A 27,674-nucleotide genomic window follows, 5' to 3' on the forward strand; every position below is an offset into this window, starting at 1 on the left:
ACAAATTCAAACATCTGGGTTGTGCTGTTCTGTTGTAAATAAATCTTAACCAATGATTCCTCATTGCATCTACTTTCGGAAGGCCAAATAAAGTGCTTTTGCTTTCGCACAGAAACACACAGCGTCTCCCTGACATGACTGCATCAACACTACTGCGGTTGCTGAAACCACACCTTCTTTCTTTGCATGAACATTTGGGCGGCATTACGCAAATATTTCAACATCGTGATGTAGACATGTGGGGGCGTGTTTGAATGAGGCATTTCAGCCCGGTCTGGAACAGCCTTCTCTTTTAGATAGAATAAATCCTTTTGTGGGAGACTTTGAGCTTTGTAACTCTGCAGATCTTATACATGCACAAATAGCTACATAACACACTAAAGAAAAGGAAAAATAGAAATTGCATCATATGACCCCTTTAAAATATGTTGTGGCACTATAGTGCAGTCAGTAATGGTGTAACATTAGCAAACTTTAGCGATTTTTGCAAACATTTCTTTGAATAACATGACCGACATACCCCTACGCCTCCAAACAAAAGAGAATCGAGACACCTCTCAAAGGGGAAGGGCTAAGGGGTAGAAATGGGATTGGGCCTTAAGCACGTGGACTGTATCAGAAAGTGAACGTGCATCTGTATAATGTATCTAGTGTAGACAAGATAGCGGCAGTGATTGTAATTTCTATTTGCTTTTGACGCGACGCGACACTCGCATTCAGTATAATCAAGTGTCAGCCATTAAGCGAGTGAACGCCAGTGGGCGGGGCCTATTGTGAGACGATGACTATTCATCGATACCTTGCTCTGGACTGGAGGCAGTTTATGCAAATGTCTTTGCCCAGGTGACATCATCTTGCCCCTCAGATCCGAAACGAGCCATTTTGTGGCGCTTGATTAAATAAATGCTTTGTTAATAATGAGGAGGATGGTTTAAGCTATGAAACTTGCAGGATATTTCAAAGCAAATTTGATTTCTCATGTCATGACCCCTTTAAAATGATCACTGATAAAACAGCATCCACACTCGATCTAATGGCAAAATTTTTCTCTTTTTTTGGACTGCTGTCACAAATGAAGTTGTGATGATTTCAGTGATGGAGGGACAATCAGTCACTTTATACCCTGATAATACTGAAGCACAGAAAGATGATCTGATTGTGTGGATGTTTGGAGATGAAAACAATCTCATTGCTCAAATGACTGGAAAGACCAGAGCAACATATGAAGGTACTGATGGGATATTCAGAGACAGATTGAAGCTGGACAAGAGGACTGGATCACTGACCATCAGGAACATGAGAACCGAACTATCTGGACTTTACAAACTACAGATGAGCAGCAGCAGCAAAGGAACCACAAACAAGAGATTCAAAGTTGTAATAAATTGTGAGTAGCTGTCTTTCAGTTTATTTTTTAAATGCATCTTTGTGAGATGATTTTGTTTTTTGTCTTTACAAAACAAAATTTTAATAGTTTAGGTTGCATATGGTGTTTTATTGTAATTTGTCTTTTTGTATGTTCCTCAATTTATTACATGTTAGGCCTATAGTGCACAAAATTATGAATTGATACAGTACAGGCAATTACAGACTCAATTAAACCGTGTACACATAATGCACACCATAGAGAAAGAAAAAAAGGATGCATATCTACTTCCTTTCACTATGGAAAATTTAAGCCAAAACCTGTCAGTATGGCCGCTGTCATCTTGCAAAAATTATGTCCTTTAGACCCAGAGTCTGCACAGTAGTAATTCATTTGGAGCCCGTCTGCGCAGTAGTGATCGTGAGATGGAGCCATGGTATCAAAGTCCTGCCCAAACTCGCCGCAGAGCCAATCGCAAGCTCACAATCATGCCACCACACCCTGTTTTTATAGCATCAAATAACTAACTAAAAGCAAACTTATTAGAAAAATGAAAAATGTAACATACTGTACGTTAGCATTACAAGAACTACCTAAAAGGATGAAAACCATCTTTGGGAAAAATCTTATGAAGTGTTTGATTATTTAGATTGGCTCATGTCGTTCGTTTACATGGAGACGGCAGGGTTTATACTGCAGCCAGCCACCAAATGGCTATCAAAATGTTATGCCCTCACTTTTCAGGTCGTGTGTGGCACACTTTATGCACGTACATATAGATAAATGTTGTATTCGTTAAATTATATAGTTATTATGCATGTTAGTTTTACAGTTTATTACCAACTTGCGAATACCAGTTCACACCCACATGCTCAATGAAGCTTTACTAACTCACATGTAAAAATCTAATTTCTCTGTTTCTATGTGCTGCTGTGACAAAGTGAATAACGTGTCAGTGAAGGAGGGAGAGTCTTTGATTCTGAAGACTAATTCTGAAATACGGAAAAACGATAAGATACTGTGGCTGTTTGGAGATGAAAACACTCTCATAGCTGAAATCAAAGAAGGGAATGGAAAGATCTCTACATTTGACGGCGTCGATGGGAGATTTGGAGGCAGTCTGGGGCTAGACATTAATACTGGATCCCTGACCATTAGAAACATCACAACTGAACACACTGGAGTTTATACACAGAAGGTCATCAGCAAAAAAGGGACCACAATCAAGAGAATCAATGTTGCTGTGAGAGGTGAGTATCTCAAGTCTTTCAGTTGTTCTGCAGTTAATTCAGCACAAACTGTTCAGGCTCCATTCAAACTTCTGATCAGTTCTGTCTTCAGAAATGGAAGGGTGTGTTCACAGTTGTAGTTTGGTTCTCTTGGTTCTTCTGGGTCAAATAAAAAAAAAAGAAAATGGTGCATGATACTGATGATACAGATGGTTCACTTAGCATTCACACTGTCACCATACCTAAAAAAAAAAAAAAAGCTTTATGATGTACATTTTGCAACAGAACTTACTGAACATCCAAAACAATGCTACATTGTTCCACTGTTACACACATAAATGAAAATCTGCTGCAAGGAGATGGCGATTCGGAAAGGCATGTAAAATGAGTAACGCATTCTATGGAGCCTGTAAAGGGACTTAGTTAGGATTGTTGCGGAAGTCAATCACATTACAGTACATCAGATTATTGCGTGAAGATAGTAAGGAGAGATGACTGACTGACAGTAAAAAGCGAGCACACATTCAAAAGCGATTTCAATCCCCGTATAATGATAGTGGCTCCCTGATGCCTGCAAATTATATACTATATAATTAACTATATAATTGCGACACAATGCAAAAGCATTGAAACTTATTTTTCTTCCCATCACATATTTTTTTCCATCACCACGTCCTTTTAGGGGTTCCATAGAATGCGTCATTTCCTTTCCGAATGTGGTATTTGGCTTCGGGCACATCCCTACATTCTGACTCCTGTACCAAACTGTAAAGTGAAAGTGACGTGAGGCTAAGTATGGTGTATTTAACCCATCCAAGTGCACACACACAGCAGTGAGTAATGAACACACACACCTTGAACACCCACCCAGGGGTACGTTTCCCAATAGCAACTATGGTCGCAAGTTCTGTCATTACCAATAGTTTTCAATGGAACTTATGAACATAGTTAGCCAACGATACTTTTAGAAAACGCACCCCTGAGCAGTGGGCAGCCATTTTTGCTGTGATGTCTGGGGAGCAATTGGGGGTACAATGCCTTGCTCAAGGGCACCTCAGTTGTGGGTAATGAGTGTGGAAGAGAGCACTGTTCATTCACTCCCCCCACCTACAATTCTTGCCGGTGCTGAGACTTGAACCCATAACCTTCGGGTTACAAGTCTGACTCTCTAATCATTAGGCCACGACTGCCCTGTAATGGGCAACATCATGACTATGATGAGAACAAACACACTGTAAAAAAAAATTCCGTAAAATTTATGGTAAAAAAAAAAGGCAGCTGTGGTTGCCAGAATTTTACCGTAAAAAATAAGGTAGCAACGTTTTAGGGTTTACAGATTTAAATTTACAATTAAAAAACATATTTCTTTAACTGATGTAATGTTAATATACCAACCTATTGAAGTTCTGAAATCTGTTTTGTGCCTACACTGATAACCATCAAAATCAGGTGGTGATGAGAAAGTCACCTGATGAACCAAAGCTCACCACAAGCAGCTTTTCCACAAGCTGAGAAGGTCAATACTAATATATATATATATATACAGTGGGTACGGAAAGTATTCAGACGGTCATTCACACACTAAACACCATCAGTGTCACACTCATGAAACTGAAATAAATATAAACATAAACACTGCAATAAACATTAATTTAACAACATTAGATGTAACATACAACCCTAATAAACATAAAGCTAAGACTAAACTAAAACTAAGAAGAAACATCGTTATTTCAAAGAAAAAAAAAAACATCAAATTTGAAATGCAACGCAGGGAATTCTGGGAACATCAATTTACGGTTTTTCCCTGTAAATTATACATTCTTTTTCCACTTCCAAAAACGGTATTTTACCATAAAATTGTCTGAAATGTCTATTACAGTTTTTCACCGTATATCGTAGGGGAACTTACCGTTAACCATTTAACAGGTTTTTACTGTAGCATTTTCACAGTTTTTTACCATTAAAATCACGGTCATTTTTTTACAGTGTAAGAAGACAGTCAGTAGTGTCCATAGGGCTGGGTGATATGGCCAAAAATATTATCACAATATTTTTTTCCGTATCATACTATATCGATATTTATTGCAATATTCATTTACCGTTAATAAGTAAGTATAGGAAATTATGATCCGCACTCACGAGAACAATCTTCTTTTTTCTTTGTTTGTTCACAATTATCTCCACAGGGATAAAAGATACCTTTTAATTTAGGGCCCCTTTATATTCCCCTAAATTATTATTATTTTTTTCATTTTCAATTTTTCTGGATTCGGTGTTTTATGATTAAATACTAAATTATCATTAAAAATTGTGTTATGAAATAAATTAATAAAACTTTTAACAGTTTTATCATTCCTTAAAAATATATATATTTTTTTATTATCTTGAGAATTATGCTTTAGTATTCAATAGTAATATATTTTAGTCATCATTTCTTCATGTTAAACCACACTTTTGACGGGTTGTCGTGAAGGTCTTTCAGTTTTACTTTCAGTTTCAATTTGTATTTGAGAGTAGTTGTCTCTAATCTACAGAGCTGCTCTGAGAGTCATTTCATTAAAGTTCATATGAAATCGTTGAAATAGCAATTTTACTTGTTCATCAAATGCATGTGTTGTACTACAATTACGTTTTAATCTATGCAATTGACTAATCGGTAGACTATGTTTTAAAGGAGCTGGATGATAACTGTCAACAGATAATATTGTGTTTTTATCCGTTGATTTTCGAAATACCGTTGTATGTAATGACTCATTGATCTTGGTTACTTTAACATCTAAAAAATTTATTGTATCACAACTTTTTTCCATTGTAAATTTGATTGATGGCATTTTTGAATTAATGAAAGATACAAATAATTCTAATTCCTGTTCAGAACCTGACCAAATCATAAAACAGTCATCTATATATCGCATCCAAACCTTAATATTTGGCTGAAATGGATTGTTATTATAGACATGATCTTGTTCAAATTTACCCATAAATAAATTCGCATAATTTGGTGCTATTGGAGTGCCCATTGCTGTACCTTGTACTTGCAAATAGAAATCTCGCTCAAATAAAAAATAGTTCTTGGTTAAAACTAATGTTGTAAGGTCCACTATATATTGTGATGGTACTCTGCTGTCATACGAATTGCCATGAGATTGGGTTGTGCAGACTGCTGTCGCTTGTATTTCTGCTGTGTGATAGATATTAATCCATATTGAGTAAAAATGTCCAGAGCGTATCATCATTACTGACACATTTTATTGTCTTCTCGATATATTATTTATCGCCCAGCCCATGTCCATATCAAGTTGATTTTAAAACCGCACATGAATGGTCTTTGTGCAGTAATGTCAAACTGTGTTCACATGCACAGACACTTATATCTTGAAAACCTTTCTTCTCTCTGTTTCCCTTTGTTTTTGTGCTGCTGTCACAACTGTCACAGTGAAGATGATTTTAGGGGTGAAGGGCAAGAATGTGACTCTAAACCCTGATACCGAAACACAAAGAGATGATCTGTTCCTGTGGATGTTTGGAGAGGAAAACAATCTCATTGCTCAGTTGACTGGAGAGACCAAAGAGACCACATACGCTGATGCCGATGAGAGATTCAGAGACAAACTACAGCTGGACAAGAACACTGGATCTCTCACCATCAAGAACATCACAACCGGACCTTATAAACTACAGATCGTCAGCAGCAGAAGGACCTCGTACAGGAAATTCAGAGTTTTCATTTGTTGTGAGTCTTTCAGTTTCACTTCAAAATGTTTTCTTCCAGCAATAGATTAAATTGAAAACATAACGTGTTATGACTAAGGCTGCAAAAACTAATCCGTAATAAATCCCCATGGAATTTGATAATTAATTAATTTGGCCTGCATGCAGTGGATGCAGATCATTCCCTCTTAAACGTAGCTTTGATATTCTACATACAAGTAAATGAAAGCAGTAATAGTAATCAGAATAATTTATCAAAATAACAGTTAGTTGCGGTAATAATTAAACTGCTATTTACATTTCATTATTGATGTGATTATTTCTGAATTTGCATTGTTTAGAACATGGGTTTTTGAATTGGGGCCCAGGGACCAATTAAGCATATTTAATTCTGGAAACTACATGTTAACTTAATATAGTGCTTTTAGACTATATCAACTGACATGATACCTCAGTTGAATTTGACAGTGTAATATCAAGTTTATTTTAGTACGAGTAACTTTCTTTGTTTGTTCTTCAGGTGAGTCTGGTCCCAAGATAGTTTCAGCGATGGTGGGAGAATTTTTAATTCTAATCACTGACTTTAACATAGAAAAAGGTGAGCGGGTACAGTGGAGCTATCAAGATAAAACCCTAGCAGCTGGAATGAATGGGGACATCAGTAAGACTTCATATGGTGATGTGAGATTCAGAGGCAGACTGGAGCATGGTGGTGACTTTGAAGCATAAACTATATCAACTGACATGATACCTCAGTTGAATTTGACAGTGTAATATCAAATTTATTTTAGTACGAGTAACTTTCTTTGTTTGTTCTTCAGGTGAGTCTGGTCCCAAGATAGTTTCAGCGATGGTGGGAGAATTTTTAATTCTAATCACTGACTTTAACATAGAAAAAGGTGAGCGGGTACAGTGGAGCTATCAAGATAAAACCCTAGCAGCTGGAATGAATGGGGACATCAGTAAGACTTCATATGGTGATGTGAGATTCAGAGGCAGACTGGAGCTGCATCATCAAACCGGATCTCTGACCATCAAGAACACCAGTACCAGTGACACTGGAGTTTATCAACTAAACTTCCTCAGTGGATCTGGAAAGAACATTTGCTGGGAATTCAATGTCACTGTCTCTGGTGAGCAAATCAGCTCTTCCAATATGATACAATTTGCCTGCAGTCTAAACATCCATCTATATCATTCAAGTCAACTTTCCACTTGCTTTTGTATGTTATGGAGACTGAGATCACAAATATAATAATGTCATCATTTGTGAGAAAAGAACAAGTGCTCAAATACTACTGAACTTAGTAATTGGTAATTTTATGGTAAATTCAACAGAATTGATCTCAAGATCTTCCTTCTTTTTAATGTCTCTCATGTTCTTTGTATTTCAGATTCTACAATGAATAAATCAGCAATTGTAATGATGAATGGAGAGGCTTCTGATTAAGTGAATATGCAGCAGATGACAAGTTTAGTTTGATGAAGTAAGATACACCCACCAGTGTCAATCATTCTGAAGTCAACAACTGATTTTTATGCACCTCTAGAATACATCCAATGAAAGTGAGAAATGAACCTGTGCACTTCTTAAACTTGTAAAATGTAAAATGTTTTTCAGACGAATTAGAAAATGTTTTGATGAAGCTTTCTTAAAGGCACAGTATGCAATTTTCGCCGCTAGAGGGCGCATATTCAAAACAAAGAAACCGGCGTAGTTTAAAACTGGGTTCGAGGGTGCATGACACTGGTAGGGTGATGCAATGACAGTCTTGTTATACTAGTTAAATTTTTATTTCTCAATTTTCTTTATTTCTCTAGATTTAAACATTCTTGGAAACATTTGGGATAGGCCTAATGTAAGTACACAAGTAAACAAAATGTATAACACTGTTCTAGTGTTTTTTGGATATTTTAATAAAAAAAAAACTTGCATATTGTGCCTTTAATTTATTTTATTAATGTTACACATACGTCTTAGAGAGCTTTGATATTTGTGCTTGTAGACAATGAATGTCGGAAATATAATATATATGTGAACCACATCAGTATTTCTCAAACTATGCATGTTGTGTTTTATATAATAATCAAATTATAGTTCACCCTTTATCTGATCATGTTCAGATTGACGTTTTTTTGTCCTGTGACCAAATGAGAATGTCAAATGGGGGTCAACTGCTCTGCACATTTTGTATGTCTCTCTTATCTGACACACTTATGCTGCCTACACATGGTATCAGAACCTTTCTGCTTCCCAGTTCTGAAGTTGTAATTATGGGTTTGTCATGTTCAAGCGCTTTGATGTCAAAGTGAAGAAGGTGGACAGCCTATTTATTCTTGCCTGTTTCTTGGGGAAATCTGATTAAAGCCTAGAGAAATTTAGTCAATATCTTACAGGTTTTGAATAAAATGTAGCGTCCCCTTCATTGGTAACCATATAAACATTTACAGCACTATCTAGATATTCAGCTGGCTGACGATTCCTACAATACGAAACATACAATATGCATCAAATGGTTACATGACTGTAGAAAGCAATGTACATGTTGTGAGAAAAACTAATAAAACTTTACACTACAACTGCTATGTTTCTCTCCTCCGCCATATTTAAAGTTTATGGCTCGCCCAACTCGGAAACTCGGGTTTCTAATGCTGCCTTCAAGTGTTATCGGAATTATCGTAAATACGAGTTTCCTAATCAGAAATTGGACGTGAACGGCCTCTCAAGTCATATTTACTACTGGGAAATTCAGAAATAATTTTGATACCAGAGTTTCTGAGTTGAGCGGGTCATAATCTTTAAACATGGTGGAGGGGACAACCATTGCTGCTGTCAGTGCTGTTCTCACAATAACTACATCCCTTTGTCTTGTCGCTAAAGTAGTGTATTTATAGGCTAGATATGAATGATCATTCGAAGCGTATTGTATGTTTTATAAGCAGTGAAATAAGCATGTATTTGACCGATATTCCAGAATTGTCAGCAAACTGCACGTGTAGCGCAGTGAATCTTTATATGATTGTCAACCAATGGGATGCTACATTTTATTCTTTCCGACATAAAGCACTTGACTACGACAAGCTTGTAATCACAACTTCATAAGTGGGAAATAGGAAATTTCCGATAGCACGTGAAGGCAGCAAAAATGATCTCCGAGTTTCCCAGTTGTATATACGACTAGAGAGGCTGAGAGGCCGTAGGAAACTCGTATTTACGGTAATTCCGATCGCACGTGAAGGCAGCATAGTTCAGTTCACGGAGCTCTTACCTAATGAGCTGATGATCTGAATCAGGTGTGTTAAATAAGGGAGAAATGTGCAAAGTGGTGGGTCCCCAGGACCAGGATTAAGAACAACTTATCTAAAGCACCTGTGTATTTGTATTTATGCTGATAAACTCGCCTTACATGCATAGAAAAAGATTGTTTGCACTTTTACCCAGCTCTGTATTTAAAGAAATGTGGTGTGATACTACATTGTGTTGTGCTTTGGATTATTATTCACTACTATTTGTATTATTCTCATTTGTAAATTATTTGAATAAATGTTCATATTAGGGCTTGGTAACGGTATATATCGGTACCACGGTACGTCTATTGTTAGAGATTTTGCTATATGTATTTCACGGTAAGCAAATACATCCATACAGCAGCACTAACAGGTTATATACACGTGACCTAAGAGTGATAAAGAAACATGCATGAGTGAGAAAATAAAGAGTGGGATGTGCTAGATGTTAAATAGTATTATAAGGCAGCGAGCTCAATGCTGACACACAGCCGAAGCGTGTAATTTACTTGCCTGTGTCTGTGTCATTAATGTTAATCAAACAACAAAAGGCAAGAAAATCACTCACTGCTCTTGACTGAATCTCTTTTGGATCTTTTATAAGAATTAATTCATATTTGATAATATATGCAGTGTTTTAGTTATACACTTGATTGTTGGTTTTCTTTAGTAGGCCTATTTCTACATGCTAAATAAACCTAGCCGAATATATATACAGTAATGTATCTGTGTATTTGATATTTCTGTCTGATCATTACTGTATTCTATTTAGTTGGTAACTGCTGTTTGTTTTACAAATTCTAATTAAATATACACATGCATGTGACAAGATTTATTTTTTTTTAATCTCATTAAGTTCTGAAATCTGTTGTGTAACGGCTGCTCTGTTGTTACCAAATGCTGCTGAGAGGCTAAAACAGGAACTCGATGCATTTGAGATGCAACAACAATAAAATATCGGTGAAGCAAAAATTATCTTAGTTGTTCTTCTTTATTGCACAGACTGATATTTGTTGATGGTATAAAGTTTTGTTAACCAGAATCTGCCCAGATAGCAGGAATCTATCTAGAGTTTGTAGTGAATCATTATCTGACTGAATTGGTTCCAGAAAACACAGTAAAACCTAAATTATTCAATTGTTGAATTCAAGACAATAACCAGATATTCCACCAAAAGTATTAACATTTAATTAAAAGTTTTAGCCTTAGGGAAAAAATTAAAATTGTGCTAAAAGAGCATGTTAATGAAGTTATTGCTGTATATGCAACTTATCGGTCTTCCTGTATTGTTAAATGTGTGCCACTCAAAGCGAAACAGAGGGAAATGCATCTATCGCTGTAGCAACAGTTTGAATTCAACAATGAGCTAAAATGATCTTAGTGAGCGGTAAAGACAAACTAAGAGCTTTGTGGAATACAAACAGAAGAACTGTTTATTTTTGTGAAGGCATCTTCTCATTTCACACACTGTTTTATTTGCACTCCAGTGGTCAGCATGGTTAGTCTCTTAACTATTTTTCTAAGTTAAAGTGTCTAGTAAATATAAGTGTTGAATCACAATATAGAGTTGTCTTATTTACATAATGAAAAGCAGTGGATGTTATTGTCATTCAGAGTTTGTGCATAGATTTGTAATCTTTAATCTCTGGTGCTCACGTGAAATCTACATTAGAACAAAAAACTGCTTTTATACTCGATTTTATTCAGGCAACAAACTTGACAATGCAAAAGCTTACACATATTTCTTCTTCATGATTAACAGAATAAACATGTGAAATCAAATGAACAGCTAACAGCTGAATGATGATTTTGTGTTACCCAACATACTGTTGATATGAGAATGCGAATGCATGTTTATTTAATATTGTACAAAAAAAGCATCAAGTATATATTATTAAGAACACATGCATATCAACTCTTTTTTTTTTTCCTTTTTTTTTTTTTTTTTTTGAGGTGCTGTCTGAGGCGAAAATCACCTTTTTTTTCCCCAGCAAAAGTGTTTATGAATTTAAAGTCGTCATGGAGTTACATTTTTATAGCATTTATATTTTTCCTCAAATTATCTAACCTAACAAATTGTTCTGTTAATTTTATTAAATAATCTAATTTTATTTAATTTAATATGAAATGTATTTTTAGATTCAACTATGCATTATTATTATTATTATTATTACAATTATATTTTTCCTCAAATTATCTAACCTAACAAATTTTGTTAATTTTTTTAAATTTAATTTGATTTAATTTAATATGAAATTTCTTTTTAAACTCAATTCCGTTAGAACTATATTCGCCTCCTTCTCCCATTTTTCTTGAATATATAAGGTAGAGTGAGACTTCGAGGACTGTATACATTAATATATTTTTGACACCAGTTTCTTGTGAATACCACCTTTATATGCATCAGCAAAAACATTTATGAGACTCAATAATCTGGTTCGGAAATAGTCATAAGAATGTCATCCGCATACAGGCATATTCTGTGTTCGGTTTCTTTCATTGGAATTCCTAGAATTTCTGTATCTTCTCTAATTGCCTGAGCTAATGGCTCTATGAATAGTGCAAAAAGCGTGGGACTCAAGGGGCATCCCTGACGACATCCCTGCTCCAGTGTAATCGAGTTAGAAACATTACAATTTATTTTAATCTTGCCTGTTGGTAAATGATATAGCGGTTTAATACTTCTTATAACCTCTTCATTAAAGCCAAAACGTTGCAATACTAAATACAAAAACTCCCATCATATCTACTTCTGCTTCTGTGATTTCTTGTGTTACCAATTTGTTTTGTTTCATTCCTACCGACATATCAACTCTTTAAGACAACTAAGTCTCCATAGTTGCATTCAGTCACCATCACCGATGCACAAACTTATGTATTCTGTAACATTAAGCAACAAGATTCATATGGTATTAATGTGTTTAGATGTGATGTATTGACCTTCAAATAATATTAGGATTGTTTTGAGACAATCTCACCTTGATTGTAGATATAGGCGGCTGCTGTGAAATAAATGTAATCAAGACAAACAGTTCTCACTTCTCGGAGTGGATCAGACACCTGGACTATAAGCACAGGTGTCTAATTCTGCTCATAGAGGGCCACCAAAGCCACTAGAAGGCAAGCCTGCAACCTTTAGTCAGAAAAGCTAACGCTGCAGCGCAGGGAAGGAGACCAGGGGCCTCATGTATATAAACGTTTTCCACGCACGTATCTGGATTTATAAAAATAAACTCTTGACTGTGCGTACGCACTCTTTTCCTAGAGTGAGAAAAGTAATGAAGTAAACAAGGATTTTAAACTCAGTTTTCATTTCGATATACACATTTACGTTAAATATTCCACTCTTATTAATGGAGATGAGCACTGAAATTAGCCTACATGAAGTCAGTACGCTAAAGTTAAACCAAAATTATATGAATTTAGACATATTTGTAGTGGATGCGCTTGATCACTTTTCCTGTGGCATCAGTGACAGCGAGGAGTGCTATAATAATTCATATTTAAACTAATCTTATGTTATGAGATTTTTTTTTTTAGCAAGAACAATGATCAATGATGCACACTTACTTCGATATTATTCTCGGTATTTTGAAGTGCCCACGATAACAATATCGTTCATATTCATTATCGTGATATAACGCTTTACCGAATACCGGCACATGTCTAATATGTGTATTGATCTTTCTGTCTGATCATTGCTGTATTCTAGTGGGCAAACACTGATTCCGTCCGAATTAGTATCATTGTGTAATCAAAATATTTTGATACTTTTCCTTTGGTAATATTTTATTTATTTTATTCATAAAAGCCATAAATAGTCATTTTCGTAATTCTACAACATTAAAAAGTTTAAAAATAACTTGTGTGTGAACATAAATCTTTTGTAAACTCTGTTACCGTACCATACTTTGCCTTTAAATTGGTGGAATTATCTCCCACAACTATGTAAGACACAGGAAATGACCTCACTGATAAGATCTGAAGCACTGAAAAGTATGTGTTACGTACTTACGTAATAGGACTAGGTGTTACCATCCCAAATTATTCAGTCCGGTACTTGTCTTGAGTGGGTTTTGAGGCATCATCTTGGTTGGGGGGTTTCGTTAGTGACCAATTTTCACTTTGTGAAGTTTTAAATAGGAAAAATATAGAAACTCTTTGGTCATTTTTGAGCGAGATGCTAACGGTCTAATCAGATTCAATGATCTATGCTAAGCTACAGCTAAAAGTGCTACCGCCAGACCCGGAGATCGGCTGAATGGATTCGAAAACGGTAAAACTCAACTGTTTAACTCTAGGGGAGTTGGAAAATGAGCCTATTTTCGAAAATAGTGGAGTGTTCCTTTAAAGTTGTAATCCCAATTCCTGCAATTAAAGTTGTAATCCGGCAAGTAAGGATGCAGCAAACCAGTGTAACTTACCTGGCCTCGGTCTTGGCTAAGCTTGAGGTAGCTACATCACCGTCTCCTCCATTATGACGTAAAACATAAAAACAAAAATGATCGCAGACTTATAAGTGCATTACCGCCACCTATCTCTCAAATGGACCATTGACACTCCTAATTGAGAATGCAGATAGAGTGTCAATGGTTCATTTGAGAGATAGGTGGAGGTAATGCACTTATAAGTCTGCGATCTGCCGTAAAGCAAGAAGAAGAAGAAGACGCCTCACGTGCCTGCTGTACAGTTCGGACATTGCGTAAATCAGAGGTAAAAAACTATATAAATACAGTTCAGTTTCTTGCACAGTCTGATCGTTTTGTGTCTTTACACATCAATGTATCATCACGAGCCACAGGGTTTAATTTGGTTTTGTTTGTGTATGTTTTTTTGACTCTCAAAGCCGAGAGTCGCATCCACTTCCATTATATGACTGACAAACTGCAATTTTTGAGTTTGAGTTTAAAATCTTCGTTTGTGTTCTACTGAAGAAACAAAGTCACCTACATCTTGGATGCCCTGGGGGTAAGCAGATAAACATCAAATTTTCATTTGTGGGTGAACTATCCCTTTAAGTACTTAAAATCCCCAAGAAGAAACAATTGCTTTTAAGCCAATTCAAACATTGCCCTCTACAGGTCATCACAATAACTCTACAACTGACAGAAAGGCTTCACGCCCCAAGACGTGCCACATACTGTGGATCCTAAACAGCAACTATTCCATCAAAGTCAGATTTAGCTGGAATCTATAACAATATGAACAACACTTTCAAGACCGTTCTGTTTTTATTACTAACGTGCGGTAAGTGTACGATTTCTGTTCATTCTCTTACTCTTCTTGTGACCCCAGAAACGTACTTTCGATGCTTTTATTTCTGGAGTTCCTTATTAAATGAACAACAATGAGCGATCACATTCGTCCAGATGAACTTTTAAGAGCAAGCGTGTGTAACTTTAACTAGGACTCCATCAAGAATAGACCAAACTTTTTCAAGCTCATGTCTTTAACTATTTACGAAACACATGCGCTCTGTTTTTTTCCAGACCGAAACACCATCTACATTAGAAGACTTTGTAAAGCAGGCCTACTCATGACCAACCTTACAAGAATTGATCACATACTGTAGTAACATGATGCAGTGGTTTAGGCTGCTATTTTTCATAGAAAGTAAAGCACAAATAAATTTGACAAACAATGTACATTCGCCTATAAGCATAATAATGATGAGAAGCCATCATATGAACGTTAGTGCACTCATATGAAAGTTAGTGCAGTTCCTCGAGACATGACAAAATGTGACAAAAATGATGTGAGAACGGTTTTTTTGTGCATTAACAAACTCTTCCTTCCTTTACCCCCCCCTTCTTTTCTTTTCTTTTCTTTTCTTTTCTTTTCTTTCTTGTGTGTGTGTGTGTGTTGCACAAGGCTGGAATATTATGCTTCTATTTTGAACCAGTAATCAGAACAAAGAACAGCTGAAGGATGATGTGCAAAACTGAACTACTTACTGAAAAAGTAAATGTTGAATATGACACAACAGGTCCCCCCCCAATAATCAATGAATTGCAATAAATTGCATATGAGCCATAAAAAAGAGATGTATGAAATACAATACTAAACAAAACACATTTGCAAACTGTATTTTGTAAATATATTTCGTACATTTTTATACATAAGTTTGCAAATCTTATTTCATACATACACAGATTAATGATTAAATGATTGACAATAAGTAATCATTTAAGATTTTTAAGTATTGAACTGATTTTCTGAAATAAGCTACAAAATCTAAAGTCCATAGACCAGAGCCTATATGTAAACAATATCTTGGTTTATATACCACTAAAATGGCGACATATCCCCTAAGATACAAGCCTTTACAGGCAGATTATGAAAAATGTAAAAATGCAATTTGGTCTCTAAACTTCTTTGACTGTACACTGCTTTAATTTTGAGCGAGAGATATGGGGGAGTGGCTTTAAAGTTCATCACATTTCTATAGTTTATAAGCTGTCAGATCAGGCTAAAACATAACGTATTCACATGTACACGTTTAGTATGTAGTGGAAAGCACGCGAGTCCTGTTCAAATGATTAATTCACATGTGTACTTTTAAACAGATTTCTGTTACTCTGGAGCAGTAAAGAGTTGCACCCGTATTTACTCAGCCCCACACATATTTCTCATTTTTAAGTAGCTTTGTATAAAAGCACCTGCTAAATGAATAAATGTAAAAATATCACATCTGTAGATGAACTAACATGAGATTTTCTCTTATAAATTTTTTTCTGGAAGACTTTTGTAAACAGCTGAATAATTTAAATTGTTTATAAGACAAGACTAAGATAAATCTGTTCATCAACATTCCCAGCAGAGTTCTATGAGTTTAATCTCTGAGAAACTGTTTCTGTTTGTTCTGCAGGTGTGTTTGGTGCTGATGAAGATGAAGTGAAGTCAATGTCAGTGATGGAGGGAGATTCTGTCACTCTGAACCCTGATCCTACTCAAATGCAGGGATTTATTCAGATAGTGTGGAGGTTTGGAGATCCAGTCATTGCTCAAATCGATGGTAAAGAGATCTCATATTCCAGTCACACTGAGATATTCAGAGACAGACTGCATTCAGAGACTGGATCTCTGACCATCAAGAACATGAGAACCAAACACTCTGGACTTTATAAACTACAGATCGACCACAACACTGGGCCCTCACTTAGGAAATTCAATGTTTCTGTCCATGGTGAGAATACGTTTGTTTTATTTTTCAGAATAAATTGTTTTTTAAATGTGTCTTTGTTTTACAAATTAAAGTTTTAAAGTGCAGCCAGGAAACATTATAACCAGTGTGTCTTACAGAATTTTAGTTTCCCAATATCACAGTGCTGTTTTTCTGAATATCATCACGGCTGTGATTGGGCCACAGGTGATCACATGACTGATACTCAGAACAACCGCATGATGGTAAATGTGATTTTAATTTTATACTGCAGTTCTAGAAAAAAAATCACATAGATTGACTTACATTTCACACACAATATGACTAGATGTATTTAGATTCATTCCAGCAGTTAATACTCCAAAACAAGTCAAAGGAGGATCAATCCTTGTATAGAATTAGGAATTGAAATTGAACACATTCAGGCACAGTGATACATACAAGTGATGTTTTTGTGCTGTTAAATGAAATAAGATGCCTCATGGCCAGTCATATTAGTCAGCTGAATGTAACTGTCATCCATGTCAAACTGATTACTTTTATTAATCTGCATATGTCATATGTAGTAACCATATAATGAAACAATCAACTGTAAAACTTGGTATTCTAGTGCCAGTAACAGTGTTCTTAGTGTGTATATTTGTTTTCTGTCTGTGAATCTGATTCTTGTAGAGTCTCCATCTGTTATTGCTGGGGCTGAAGCTGAAATGAAGAGCGTGTCAGTGAAGGAGGGAGATCCTGTCACTCTTCTTGTTCCTCAACTACAAGGAGATGAGCTGATAGTGTGGAGGTTTGGAGATTAAGAAAAACTCATAGCTAAACATGATATAGAGGCCAAGAGCTCACCATTATATGATACTGATGAGAGATTCAGAGACAGACTGCAGCTGAATGATCAGACTGGATCTCTGACCATCACAAACACCAGAACCACAGACTCTGGACTTTATACAGCGAAGATCAGCAGCAACAAACAGACTTTATACAAGAGATTCATTGTTACTGTCAGTGGTGAGTAACTCAAGACTTTTGACAATGATTGCTTATTAGCTGTCAGTGAATAATTCAGCCAATGTGATACAAAAGGGCTCATATTATGTGCAATTAAACTTACAGTGTACAGACGTCATACTGTAACCTTCAGAGTGCAAAATGTTTTCCCCAGACCTTTTATTAGATAAAACAGCCTGTTATCTATCATACATTTCTGATACCTGTAAATAGATATGTGATGAATAGTGACTGAAGCTTCCTATAAGTTTTTTAAAATATTTTAACTTTAATCTTCACTGTTTTTAATGTTCATATGTGAGTATCACAGTCATTAATATAAATACCTTCTTACCAGGGCCTTATATATAAAGCCACTCAGAGTAAAATTTTAAGTGTGTCAATTCTAAGAATTATTCTGATTCCTGGACTTAAAGGGTTAGTTCACGCAAAAATGAAAATTAGCCCATGAATTACTCACCATCGAGGCATCCTAGGTGTATATGACTTTCTTCTTTCAGACGAATCCAATCTGAGTTATATAAAAAAAATTTCTTTGATCTTCCAAGCTGTTTAATGGCAGTCAGTGGGTGTTGCAGTGCATCAGTCCAAAAGAAGTGAAATAAAGCACATCCATCCATAATAAAAAGTGCCTCACACGGCTCCGGGAGGTGAACAAAGGCCCCCTGTAGCGAATCGATGCGTTTTTGTAAGAAAAATATCCATATTCAAAACGTAATAATGACTTTAATCTAGCTTGAGCCAACAGTTGTACAAGGAAGCAGTTCTGGGCGGATGACGTATGAGGTCGGCGTTGCGCATGCGCTATTCAGACATGATGCACGCGGAAGCGAAGCGGAGAGATCAAAACAAAACAACAGTCACTAATTAGAAGTACAAAATGAGGATTTGTAAAGAAGAATGTTGGAGGATTCCGATATAAGCCAAGAGGAGACTGGTTTTCCTTTGCTAAAGTAAGGAAACTTTGCTTCCTTTGATCCTGTAAACAAACGTTGGTTTTCACGAGACTCACCGGCGCATGCGCAACGCTAACCCCATACGTCATCCGCCCGGAGCTGCTTCCGTCAAGATAGTCAATTCCAAAAGTGATGTGCGGACAGTTTTTTTTTTTTTTTTTTTTGGGCCTACATTTCACTTAAACCATCAAAAATATGAGGAAAAAACACTGACTTGTGTTGCCAACTCCTTTCAACCGGAAATAGCTAAAACTGGTCTCTAAATGTTGCTAGATTACATCATAATGGCGAGTTCACTGATCTATATTAATATAAATATAGATCAGTGGGAGAGTCTCGGAATCTAGAAAAGGTTTGTCCAATGTCCAATCATCTCGTCACAGTTAACATCATCTACTTTTCGTTTAATTTCATTTCCTACTATATTGGAGAGTAATGAAGAGGCACGTTGATCAGCCCAGACGCAGGTCTGTCTTGCCGAGAACTCTAGGTTGTGGGCAATATTTGCCGTTAGAGTATATACTAGTGATGCGCGGATGGCGGTTATATCCGCGGGCGCTGCGGATAATCCGCGGATCGGGTGGGTCGGGTAATAAAAAAATGTTCGGGTGACGTTTTAGCTCATCCGCGCATCACTAGTATATACGGATCTGCACTTCAAATTTCCACCGGAAATAGTAATCCATCTGGGTACCTTTGGAATACTTATTTCAACATACTACGATTTGGAACGCACTAATTTACTTTTTGAAACCGCTCTATAACGTGTTGTGTTAATGCTTCTGTAAATTAAACTGATTCTGTTGCACAAGGCTGGAAAGTAGGCTTCTATTTTTGAACCAGTAATCAGAACAAAGAGCAGTTGAAGGACGATGTGCAAAACTGAACTGTTAATCTGACTCCATTAGTTGCACATGAGGCCTGTGAAGCAAATGGATTAGATGATTAATTCACGTGTATTCTTTTTTAAAGTGATTTCTGGTGTACTGGGATAGTAAAGAGTTGCACCCGTATTCACTCAACCCTACACACATTTATCACTTTAAGTAGCTTTGAAGAAAAGCATCTGCTAAATTGTCACAACACTTATATATTTTTGCTGTTTTGATTGCTTCTATTGTCCTCATTTGTAAGTCGCTTTGGATAAAAGCGTCTGCTAGATAATTCAATGGAAATGTAATGTACATACACATTAATTAAGGTAAAATATCACATCTCTAGAATAACCTCAGCTGATCTAATCTGTTTATTAACATTACTAGCAGTGTTATTTGAGTTTAATGTCTGAGAAACTGTTTCTGTTTGTTCTGCAGGTGTGAAGTCAGTGTCAGTGATGGAGGGAGATTCTGTGACTCTAAACACTGATTTTACTCAAATACAGGGATTTATTCTGATACAGTGGAGGTTTGGAGATACAGTCATTGCTTTAACTAATGATGATAAGACCACATATCCCAGTCACACTGAGATATTCAGAGACAGAGTGCAGCTGGATAATCAGACTGGATCTCTGACCATCGAGAACATGAGAACCAAACACTCTGGACTCTATAAACTACAGATCGACCACAACACTGGGACCACACATAGGAAATTCACTGTCACTGTCTATGGTGAGCTATATTTATCTTTAAATGTCTTTGAATTTTTGAAAATAATGAGATGTTTCTTTTTGTTTTATGAATTAAACTAAATTAAACTGATATTTAAAGAACAGCCAGCAAACATTACTTGTAACGTGTTCAGCAGTCTTATGGAATTGTAGTATGACAACTTCTATTAATCTGCATATGCCTTGTGATTTATGAATATGATTTTCGCAGAGTCTCCGTCTGTTATTGATGCTGGTGTAGCTGAAATTAAGCTCATGTCATTGAAGGAGGGAGATCCTGTCATTCTTCAGACTGATGTTCCTCAACTACAAGGAGATGAGCTGATAGTGTGGAGGTTTGGAGATGAAGGAAAACTCATAGCTAAAGCTGATATAGAGGCCAAGAGCTCACCATTATATGATGAAACTGATGAGAGATTCAGAGACAGATTGAAACTGAATGATCAGACTGGATCTCTGATCATCACAAACACCAGAACCACAGACTCTGGACTTTATACAGCGAAGATCAGCAGCAACAAACAGACTTCATACAAGAGATTCACTGTTACTGTCAGTGGTGAGTAACTCAAGTGTTTTAAAGTAACGATTGTTTATCAGCTCTCTGTGAATAATTCAGTTGATCTGACATTAAAATATGTGAACCACAGCAGTATTCCTCAAACTATGCATGTGCTGTTTTATAATAATCAAAAGAATAGTTCGCCCTGTATCTGATGATATCCAGGATGATGTTCTTGGTCTGCTAATCAAATGTAAATGACAAATTGTAAATGTGATATAAAGCACCTTTGTAGTCATGCTAAAGTACTTGCCTGATGAATTCGCCTTACTGCACTAGTAAAAAGGATGGAAAAATATTTTTTGCACACTTACTCAACTCTGTATTTAAAGAAATGTGGTATGATACCACATTGTGTTGTGCCTTGGATTATTATTATTCACTGCTATTTGTATTATTCTCATTTGTTAACCATTTGAATAAATGTTCATATAAATATACTGAGCTAAGTGTATTTGATACACATTAAATGTTTAACCCAACCTTCTGGGTAGTAACCCAACCGCTGGGTCAAAACAACCCAATTGCTGGGTTTGTCCCTATTTTACCCAGCACTGGGTTGTATTTAACCCAGCATTTTTTAGAGTGTACTGTAGTGCTCAAACACTGATTTAGTTGTTAAACAAACGTGGATATATATTTTTTATATTTTTAATCTCATTAAGTTGTGTGAAATCTGTTGCTTCACGCTGTATGCTCTGTGACAAAATCTTCAGAGGAAACGGAATCTGAACAGATATAGCAGTAATCTATCTTTGAGAGTTTATGCAGTACATTAAACCACAATCTGACTGAATATGTTCCATTAAAAAAACAACAAAAAAAAACAGTAAAATCCAAATTATTAACATGCTGAACTCAAAACAATGGTCAAATATTCCACCATAAGCATTAACGTTTAATTTAAAGTTCTATCTTGGGGGAAAAAAAAATCTACTTTGAAAGCCATGAATGCAACAAAGTGCTAAAATTAAATCTTAATTAGGGGTAAATACAAACCAAGAGCGGTGTGGAATATAAACTGAAGAACTGACTAATGTTCACACATTAATTTTTGTGACTGTGTATCTTCTCATTTCACACACTTTCACACAGTTTTATTTCCAGTGGCAGCAGCTTCTCAAAACGGTGTTTTAAATGGAAAACACCCACATCCATGATGTATTTGAGGTATGCCACCTTAAAAGATTACTTTCCGTCTAATAGTTTTTCTTTTGAGCGGGTAGTGTCGCTAAAATTTTGTTTTTTTCTGCATTAAAGTGTCTAGTAAATATACATGTAGAATTGCAATATGGAGTTATTTTATTTACATAATGAAAAGTGGATGTTATTGCCAGTACAATTTTGCACAAAGATTGGTTCTCCTCAGTCTCAGTGATTATAATAATCTTGTTTGCTGCTTATGTGAAATCTACATTAAGACACCATATTCTAAAAACAATTTTATACAAATTTTATTCATGCAGCAAAATTGACAATGCGAAAGAGCACCCAGATTTATTTTTCATGATTAACAGAGCTGAATGATGCTGTGTTACTCAACATTATTTTTCGAGAGATGAAGAATAAAGCCAAAGAAAACATTTAAAGAATATAATAATGCATGTTTATTTAATATTGTACATAAAGTATAAAACAATACAGATATATCTTGCATAAAAGCTCTTTAAGGTGACTAAGCCTTCATAGTTGCGACCGGTCACCACTGCCGATGCACAAACCTTACATTTATTCTGTAAGATTAAAGGGTTTGATGCATTTTCATGTTTTCCTTGTTCTTTAGTGCATTATGTAGCTGTTTGTGCATGTATAAGATCTGCAGAGATACAACGCTCAAAGTCTTTATAGTAATTGCTTTGGAAGCTGAAGCTTGCGATTATGGCAAGGGTTGTTATTTCCGACACATGCTTGAGATGTTTGGTCAATCACAACGCACTGGGTCAGCTGGCCAAGTCTGAACTTGTTTGGGATTCCAAATATTTCACCTTGGTTGTAGATGAGAGGCGGCTGCAGTGAAATAAATGCAATCAAGACGAACAGTTCTCAATTCTCAGAGTCATTTATTCTCAATTTCTGTTCTCAATTATCAGACACCTAAACTTTAAAGCACGGGTGTCTAATTCTGCTCATAGAGGGCCACTTTCCTGCAGAGCTTAGGGTCATATTTTAGGATTTTTTTTTTTTTAATCAAAGTCCCTGAGAACCTGACACCTTGTACTTCTGGAGATTCCAGAGTAGGTTGCAGTTCTGGAAAAAGGTGGAGCTGGAGGCTAAAGTGTTCCTGGTTGTTTCACACCTAATTCTTCACCTTAGTTCTTAAAGTCTTTTGCTGTTAACATGCATCTTTTCTTCTCCACCTGTTTTTTCTGACCCTGCTGACACAATGAGCATTTCACTGTCCAGTAGTCAAGATTTAATTTTACAATTTCTGTTTTGCAGTAGTTTTGAATATTTATCATGCATAGGCATTTAATAATTTGTAACTTTTTAGTGTGTTAACTCTTTTTTTTTTTTTTTTGGCACATTTTACCTGTAAAAGAAAAACCTGCTTAAGAATTATTTATACCTGAGTATAAGGCATTTTTCAATTCCAGCCCTTATTTACAATTATATATCACTTATATAAATTATTAAATACAAAATGAATAGTAGTTATTAAAGGAACACTCCACTATTTTTGAAAATAGGCTCATTTTCCAACTCCCCTAGAGTTAAACAGTTGAGTTTTACTGTTTTCGAATCCATTCAGCTGATCTCCGGGTCTGGTGGTAGCACTTTTAGCTTAGCTTAGCATAGATCATTGAATCTGATTAGACCATTAGCATCTCGCTCAAAAATGACCAAAGAGTTTCTATATTTTTCCTATTTAAAACTTGACTCTTCTGTAGTTACATCGTGTACTAAGACCGACGGAAAATGAAAAGTTGTGATTTTCTAGGCCGATATGGCTAGGAACTATACTCTCATTCTGGCGTAATAATCAAGGAACTTTGCTGCCGTACCATGGGTGCAGCAGGCACAATGATATTACGCAGAGCCTGAAAATAGTCCCCAGCACTCTCTCTGTGCAAGCAGGTGGTCACGTTGGTTATGCTGGCGGAAGTTAGCCTACTTGCTATTTTCAGGCGCTGCATAATATCATTGTGCCTGCTGCACCCATGGTACTGCAGCAAAGTTCCTTGAGCTTGTCTTCCATAAACCATACCTGTGATCCCTAGTCTGGAGGTCCTAGAGGTTCTTCTCCAGTCATCAGTGCTTCTGGTTATGGCTACTGCTTACCTCCATGTGTTTCTGGGCAGCACACACTTTCCCCAATGAACTCTCCCCAGAAGTCTGTGGCATCCACTCCTGAGCTCTCTGCCACTGCCATCCCAGAGTCACCTTCAGCACAGCCCTCACTATTCACCACGTCACAGCCATGGAAACCATCGCTGTCTGGAAAAACACTGTAAACTAATATATTTTCTAGTTGAATTTAAAAAAATGGTCAATTAATCCATCATAGGTATGAGCATATAATTTCCATCTTTATGAAAATATATTAGGAGAAAAAATAGGGAAACAGAATAAAACATTGTGCCTCATCTTGCATGGATGAAAAGCATCAGACAGAATAGTGCAATATGTTGCATGTATGGGGTCAAGAGTCACAGGTTTACAGGCCAGCTGGTAAAACAGCCTGACCTTCCAGCCAGACCTAGCCTGTTTTTGTATTTTTTCTCTGTTCTTAATTTTTGCAGCCATGCATGTTAATGCATAATTTGTTAAAACTAAAGGTAAAATGTAACAAAAATCAAACATAACAGACATAATTGTATTGATCTATTAGAACAGTTAACCAGACAAATTCATATATATATATATATATATATATATATATATACATAACAACTTGCAGGTTATTGTTTTACATGTAAAACAACAATGTAAAACTGGTTATTTCAATAAGTTTTCCAATTGAATCTGTTTACTGAGGTTACTGCTGTGGTGTCAAATTAAGCAGTCTATATCTATTATGGTTAATTTATGTTTTGCAGGTGTGTTTAATGCAGAAACAGATAAGACGGTGTCAGTGATGGAAGGAGATTCTGTCACTCTAAACACCAATCTTACTGAAATACTGAACGATGATACTTTACTATGGTTGTTTGGGCCTAAAGAATTTGTCATTTCTCAAATAACGAGAAAGAGCGTCTTGACCTCATTTTTGGTCACCGATGATGTGAGATTCAGAGGCAGATTGCAGGTGGATCAAATCACTGGCTCTCTCACCATCAGAAACACCAGAAAGAGACACTCAGGACAATATAAACTAACCATCTCCAGAGAAAAGATCACATCCAGGATATTTAGTGTGGATGTCTTTGGTAAGTATCTCAAGAGTATATCTTTCATTGAATGTTATAATGATCTTGTTTCAGGTTTCATGATTTCCTGCTGTAAGCATCTTACATGAATGTTCTTGTTGGTTCACATATGTGTGACTCCACATGGGTTTCTGGAGGACAGTAAAACAAAAAATCTGTACAAATCAGTTCTTGTCCGATTTGTTTTCCAGGTGTGGTTGGTGAGACGGGTGGAGTGAAGTCAGTATCAGTGATGGAGGGAGATTCTGTCACTCTTCTAGAGACTGGCACTGAACTACGGAAAGGTGATGAGATAAAGTGGTGGTTTGAGGATCTCATCCTCATTGAATTCACAAAAAAGACCAGGGAAACAAATGATACAGAATGTGATGTTGCTGATGGGATATTCAGAAACAAACTGGTGCTGAATGTGAAGACTGGAGATCTCATCATCAATAACATCAGGACCATTCACTCTGGACTCTACAAACTACAGATCAGCCGCAAAAACGGAAAAACCGAATACATGATATTCATTGTTACTGTCACTGGTGAGTTGATCAATAATCATGCACTGTGTGAACAGCTGAGATCATCTGAACTTAGCCCAAATTCCCAAAGTACAACATAATTTTAGTTACTTTTAGATTTTAATGTTTTTAATTTTAATTAGTGTCATATTAAAATTACCAGAACAAATTCATCATGGTATAAGTAAAAAAAAACTATATCATCACCAAATGTGAAGTATTTTATCGCCCCGCTCTGAACGGAGGCATTAATATAAATTTCAAACACTAACATTATGAATATAAGTGAAGCTGCTTCAAAACAGTGTGTATTGTGAGAAGTGCTATACAGATATACTAAAATTATGAAACTAAAGGTTTGCTAACACCATGGACAATAACAAAAAAAAAAATATTTTATTATATATATATATAGACAGAGTCCACATAGGGTCCACACCACACCTATAATGATAATGACACAGAACAATATAACTGGATTAATTTTCGAAATTATTTTTCTGCCTGATGAGTGATAAAAATATTGACAGCCAATCAGAATCCATCTTGCTTTAATCCAGCTTGAGCATTTAAAGCTTGAAATGACAATCTTGTGTGTTGGTGTGGATGCTAATATAGTTATTATTGTAATTATCTTTATAGTTATTGTTATTGGTGTTAATGGGTATTAAAGGAGTAATATTGTACAAATAAATTAGACATTTTTTTGTCAAAATCATATTACAAGAAACGTGATGATGAATCATAGGTAGTCATAGGTAATTCATAGGCAATCATAGGAAGTCAAATACTACAGCATATTCTATGATTTGTGAATTTAGGTAATATCTTCCTAGATAGATGAGCTGAAACTACAGACATAACAAACTAGGTTAAAATGCCATCTAAATAAATTTGTTGAAAATGCAAATTAAATTAATGCACGTTTTTTTCTGTATTTCTGTTTCTTTGTGTTGCTTTGACATGAAGTGAAGGAGGTGCCAGCGAAGGTTGGAGAATCTGTCACTCTAGACCCTGGTCTTGAAACACTGAGAAGTGATCTGATACTGTGGACGTTTGGAGCTAAAAACTGTCTTGTTATTAAAGCCGAATCAGGAACGACGAGTATTAGTGATAGATTCAGAGGCAGACTGGAGCTGAATCATCAGACTGGATCTCTGACCATCACAAACACCACAGATACAGACTTTGGACTTTTTCAACTTCAGATCATCAACAGAGACCGGACCAGATACAGGAGATTCAATCTGACTGATACTAGTGAGTAGAATTACATTTATTATAATAACTAGGTTATATATTAATTTTTAACAAACAGGCATTTCCCACACATTTTTAGATGCGACATGTGAACAGGCCCTAAAAAATGCAAATAGGTTGTGCAAGTCTGTATCTTAATAAGTCATTCATTGAATAATTTATTTGAATGATTCATTCAAATGGCTGATTCATTTAGAAAGAAAGCCAGTGACAGTCTTTATGAATGGATCATAGAATCATTGACTCCCTCGATTCATTCAAAGACAGATTCATTCATGAATGAAACACTGCAATGCTCTGAGACACACAAATGCGTCTCTTTCTTCGGAACTATTTTCGATGGTAAAACAGACAAAATTGTGTCAAAAATATAGCTTACTCTGTATTAACTTCATATTTCTTGAACTGTTGTATAAAATTTATATCACATTTGTGATCACGCTCACAGGAAAATGGCACTCTTGCTTGTGCGATATTACTTCACTGCATTTTATAAATATGAAAAACAAAAACTCACACAGGGATATGTTTTGCTTTAAAGGGGTTATATGATGCTTTTTTAAAGATCATTATTTTGTGTATTTGGTGTAACAGAATATGTTGACATGCTTTAATGTTCAAAAAACACATTATTTTTC

At 35.9% G+C, this 27,674-nt stretch overlaps 2 protein-coding genes and 1 pseudogene across 3 annotated transcripts in view; all 3 read left to right on the plus strand.

The window, feature by feature from the left end:
• LOC107667495 (uncharacterized) overlaps positions 1 to 7,965 on the plus strand; it is a 21,129-nt gene extending 13,164 nt beyond the window's left edge. The window contains exons 7-12 of one of the 2 annotated variants that reach the window (XM_016459167.1): positions 1,079 to 1,387; positions 2,308 to 2,616; positions 6,035 to 6,331; positions 6,830 to 7,003; positions 7,305 to 7,442; positions 7,704 to 7,965. In XM_016459167.1, coding sequence (XP_016314653.1) covers positions 1,079 to 1,387; positions 2,308 to 2,616; positions 6,035 to 6,331; positions 6,830 to 7,003; positions 7,305 to 7,442; positions 7,704 to 7,759 — 1,283 coding nt within the window. In that variant the 3' untranslated portion in view covers positions 7,760 to 7,965. Of the gene's footprint in view, positions 1 to 1,078; positions 1,388 to 2,307; positions 2,617 to 6,034; positions 6,332 to 6,829; positions 7,004 to 7,130; positions 7,443 to 7,703 lie in introns of both variants that reach the window. The other variant, XM_016459168.1, reaches the window with a different exon arrangement.
• A 6,833-nt stretch (positions 7,966 to 14,798) lies between these two features.
• Positions 14,799 to 20,496, plus strand: LOC107667493 (uncharacterized; annotated as a pseudogene).
• A 47-nt stretch (positions 20,497 to 20,543) lies between these two features.
• LOC107667494 (uncharacterized) overlaps positions 20,544 to 27,674 on the plus strand; it is an 8,364-nt gene continuing 1,233 nt past the window's right edge. Inside the window, exons 1-5 of the mRNA XM_016459166.1 lie at positions 20,544 to 20,890; positions 24,119 to 24,348; positions 24,876 to 25,267; positions 25,459 to 25,797; positions 26,746 to 27,036. Of these exons, the coding sequence (XP_016314652.1) occupies positions 20,594 to 20,890; positions 24,119 to 24,348; positions 24,876 to 25,267; positions 25,459 to 25,797; positions 26,746 to 27,036 (1,549 nt within the window). The 5' untranslated portion in view covers positions 20,544 to 20,593. The remainder of the gene's footprint in view (positions 20,891 to 24,118; positions 24,349 to 24,875; positions 25,268 to 25,458; positions 25,798 to 26,745; positions 27,037 to 27,674) is intronic.

Source organism: Sinocyclocheilus anshuiensis, unplaced genomic scaffold, assembly GCF_001515605.1.
Source record: "Sinocyclocheilus anshuiensis isolate Anshui unplaced genomic scaffold, SAMN03320099.WGS_v1.1 scaffold1779, whole genome shotgun sequence".
In the NCBI taxonomy this organism is placed as follows: Eukaryota; Metazoa; Chordata; class Actinopteri; order Cypriniformes; family Cyprinidae; genus Sinocyclocheilus; species Sinocyclocheilus anshuiensis.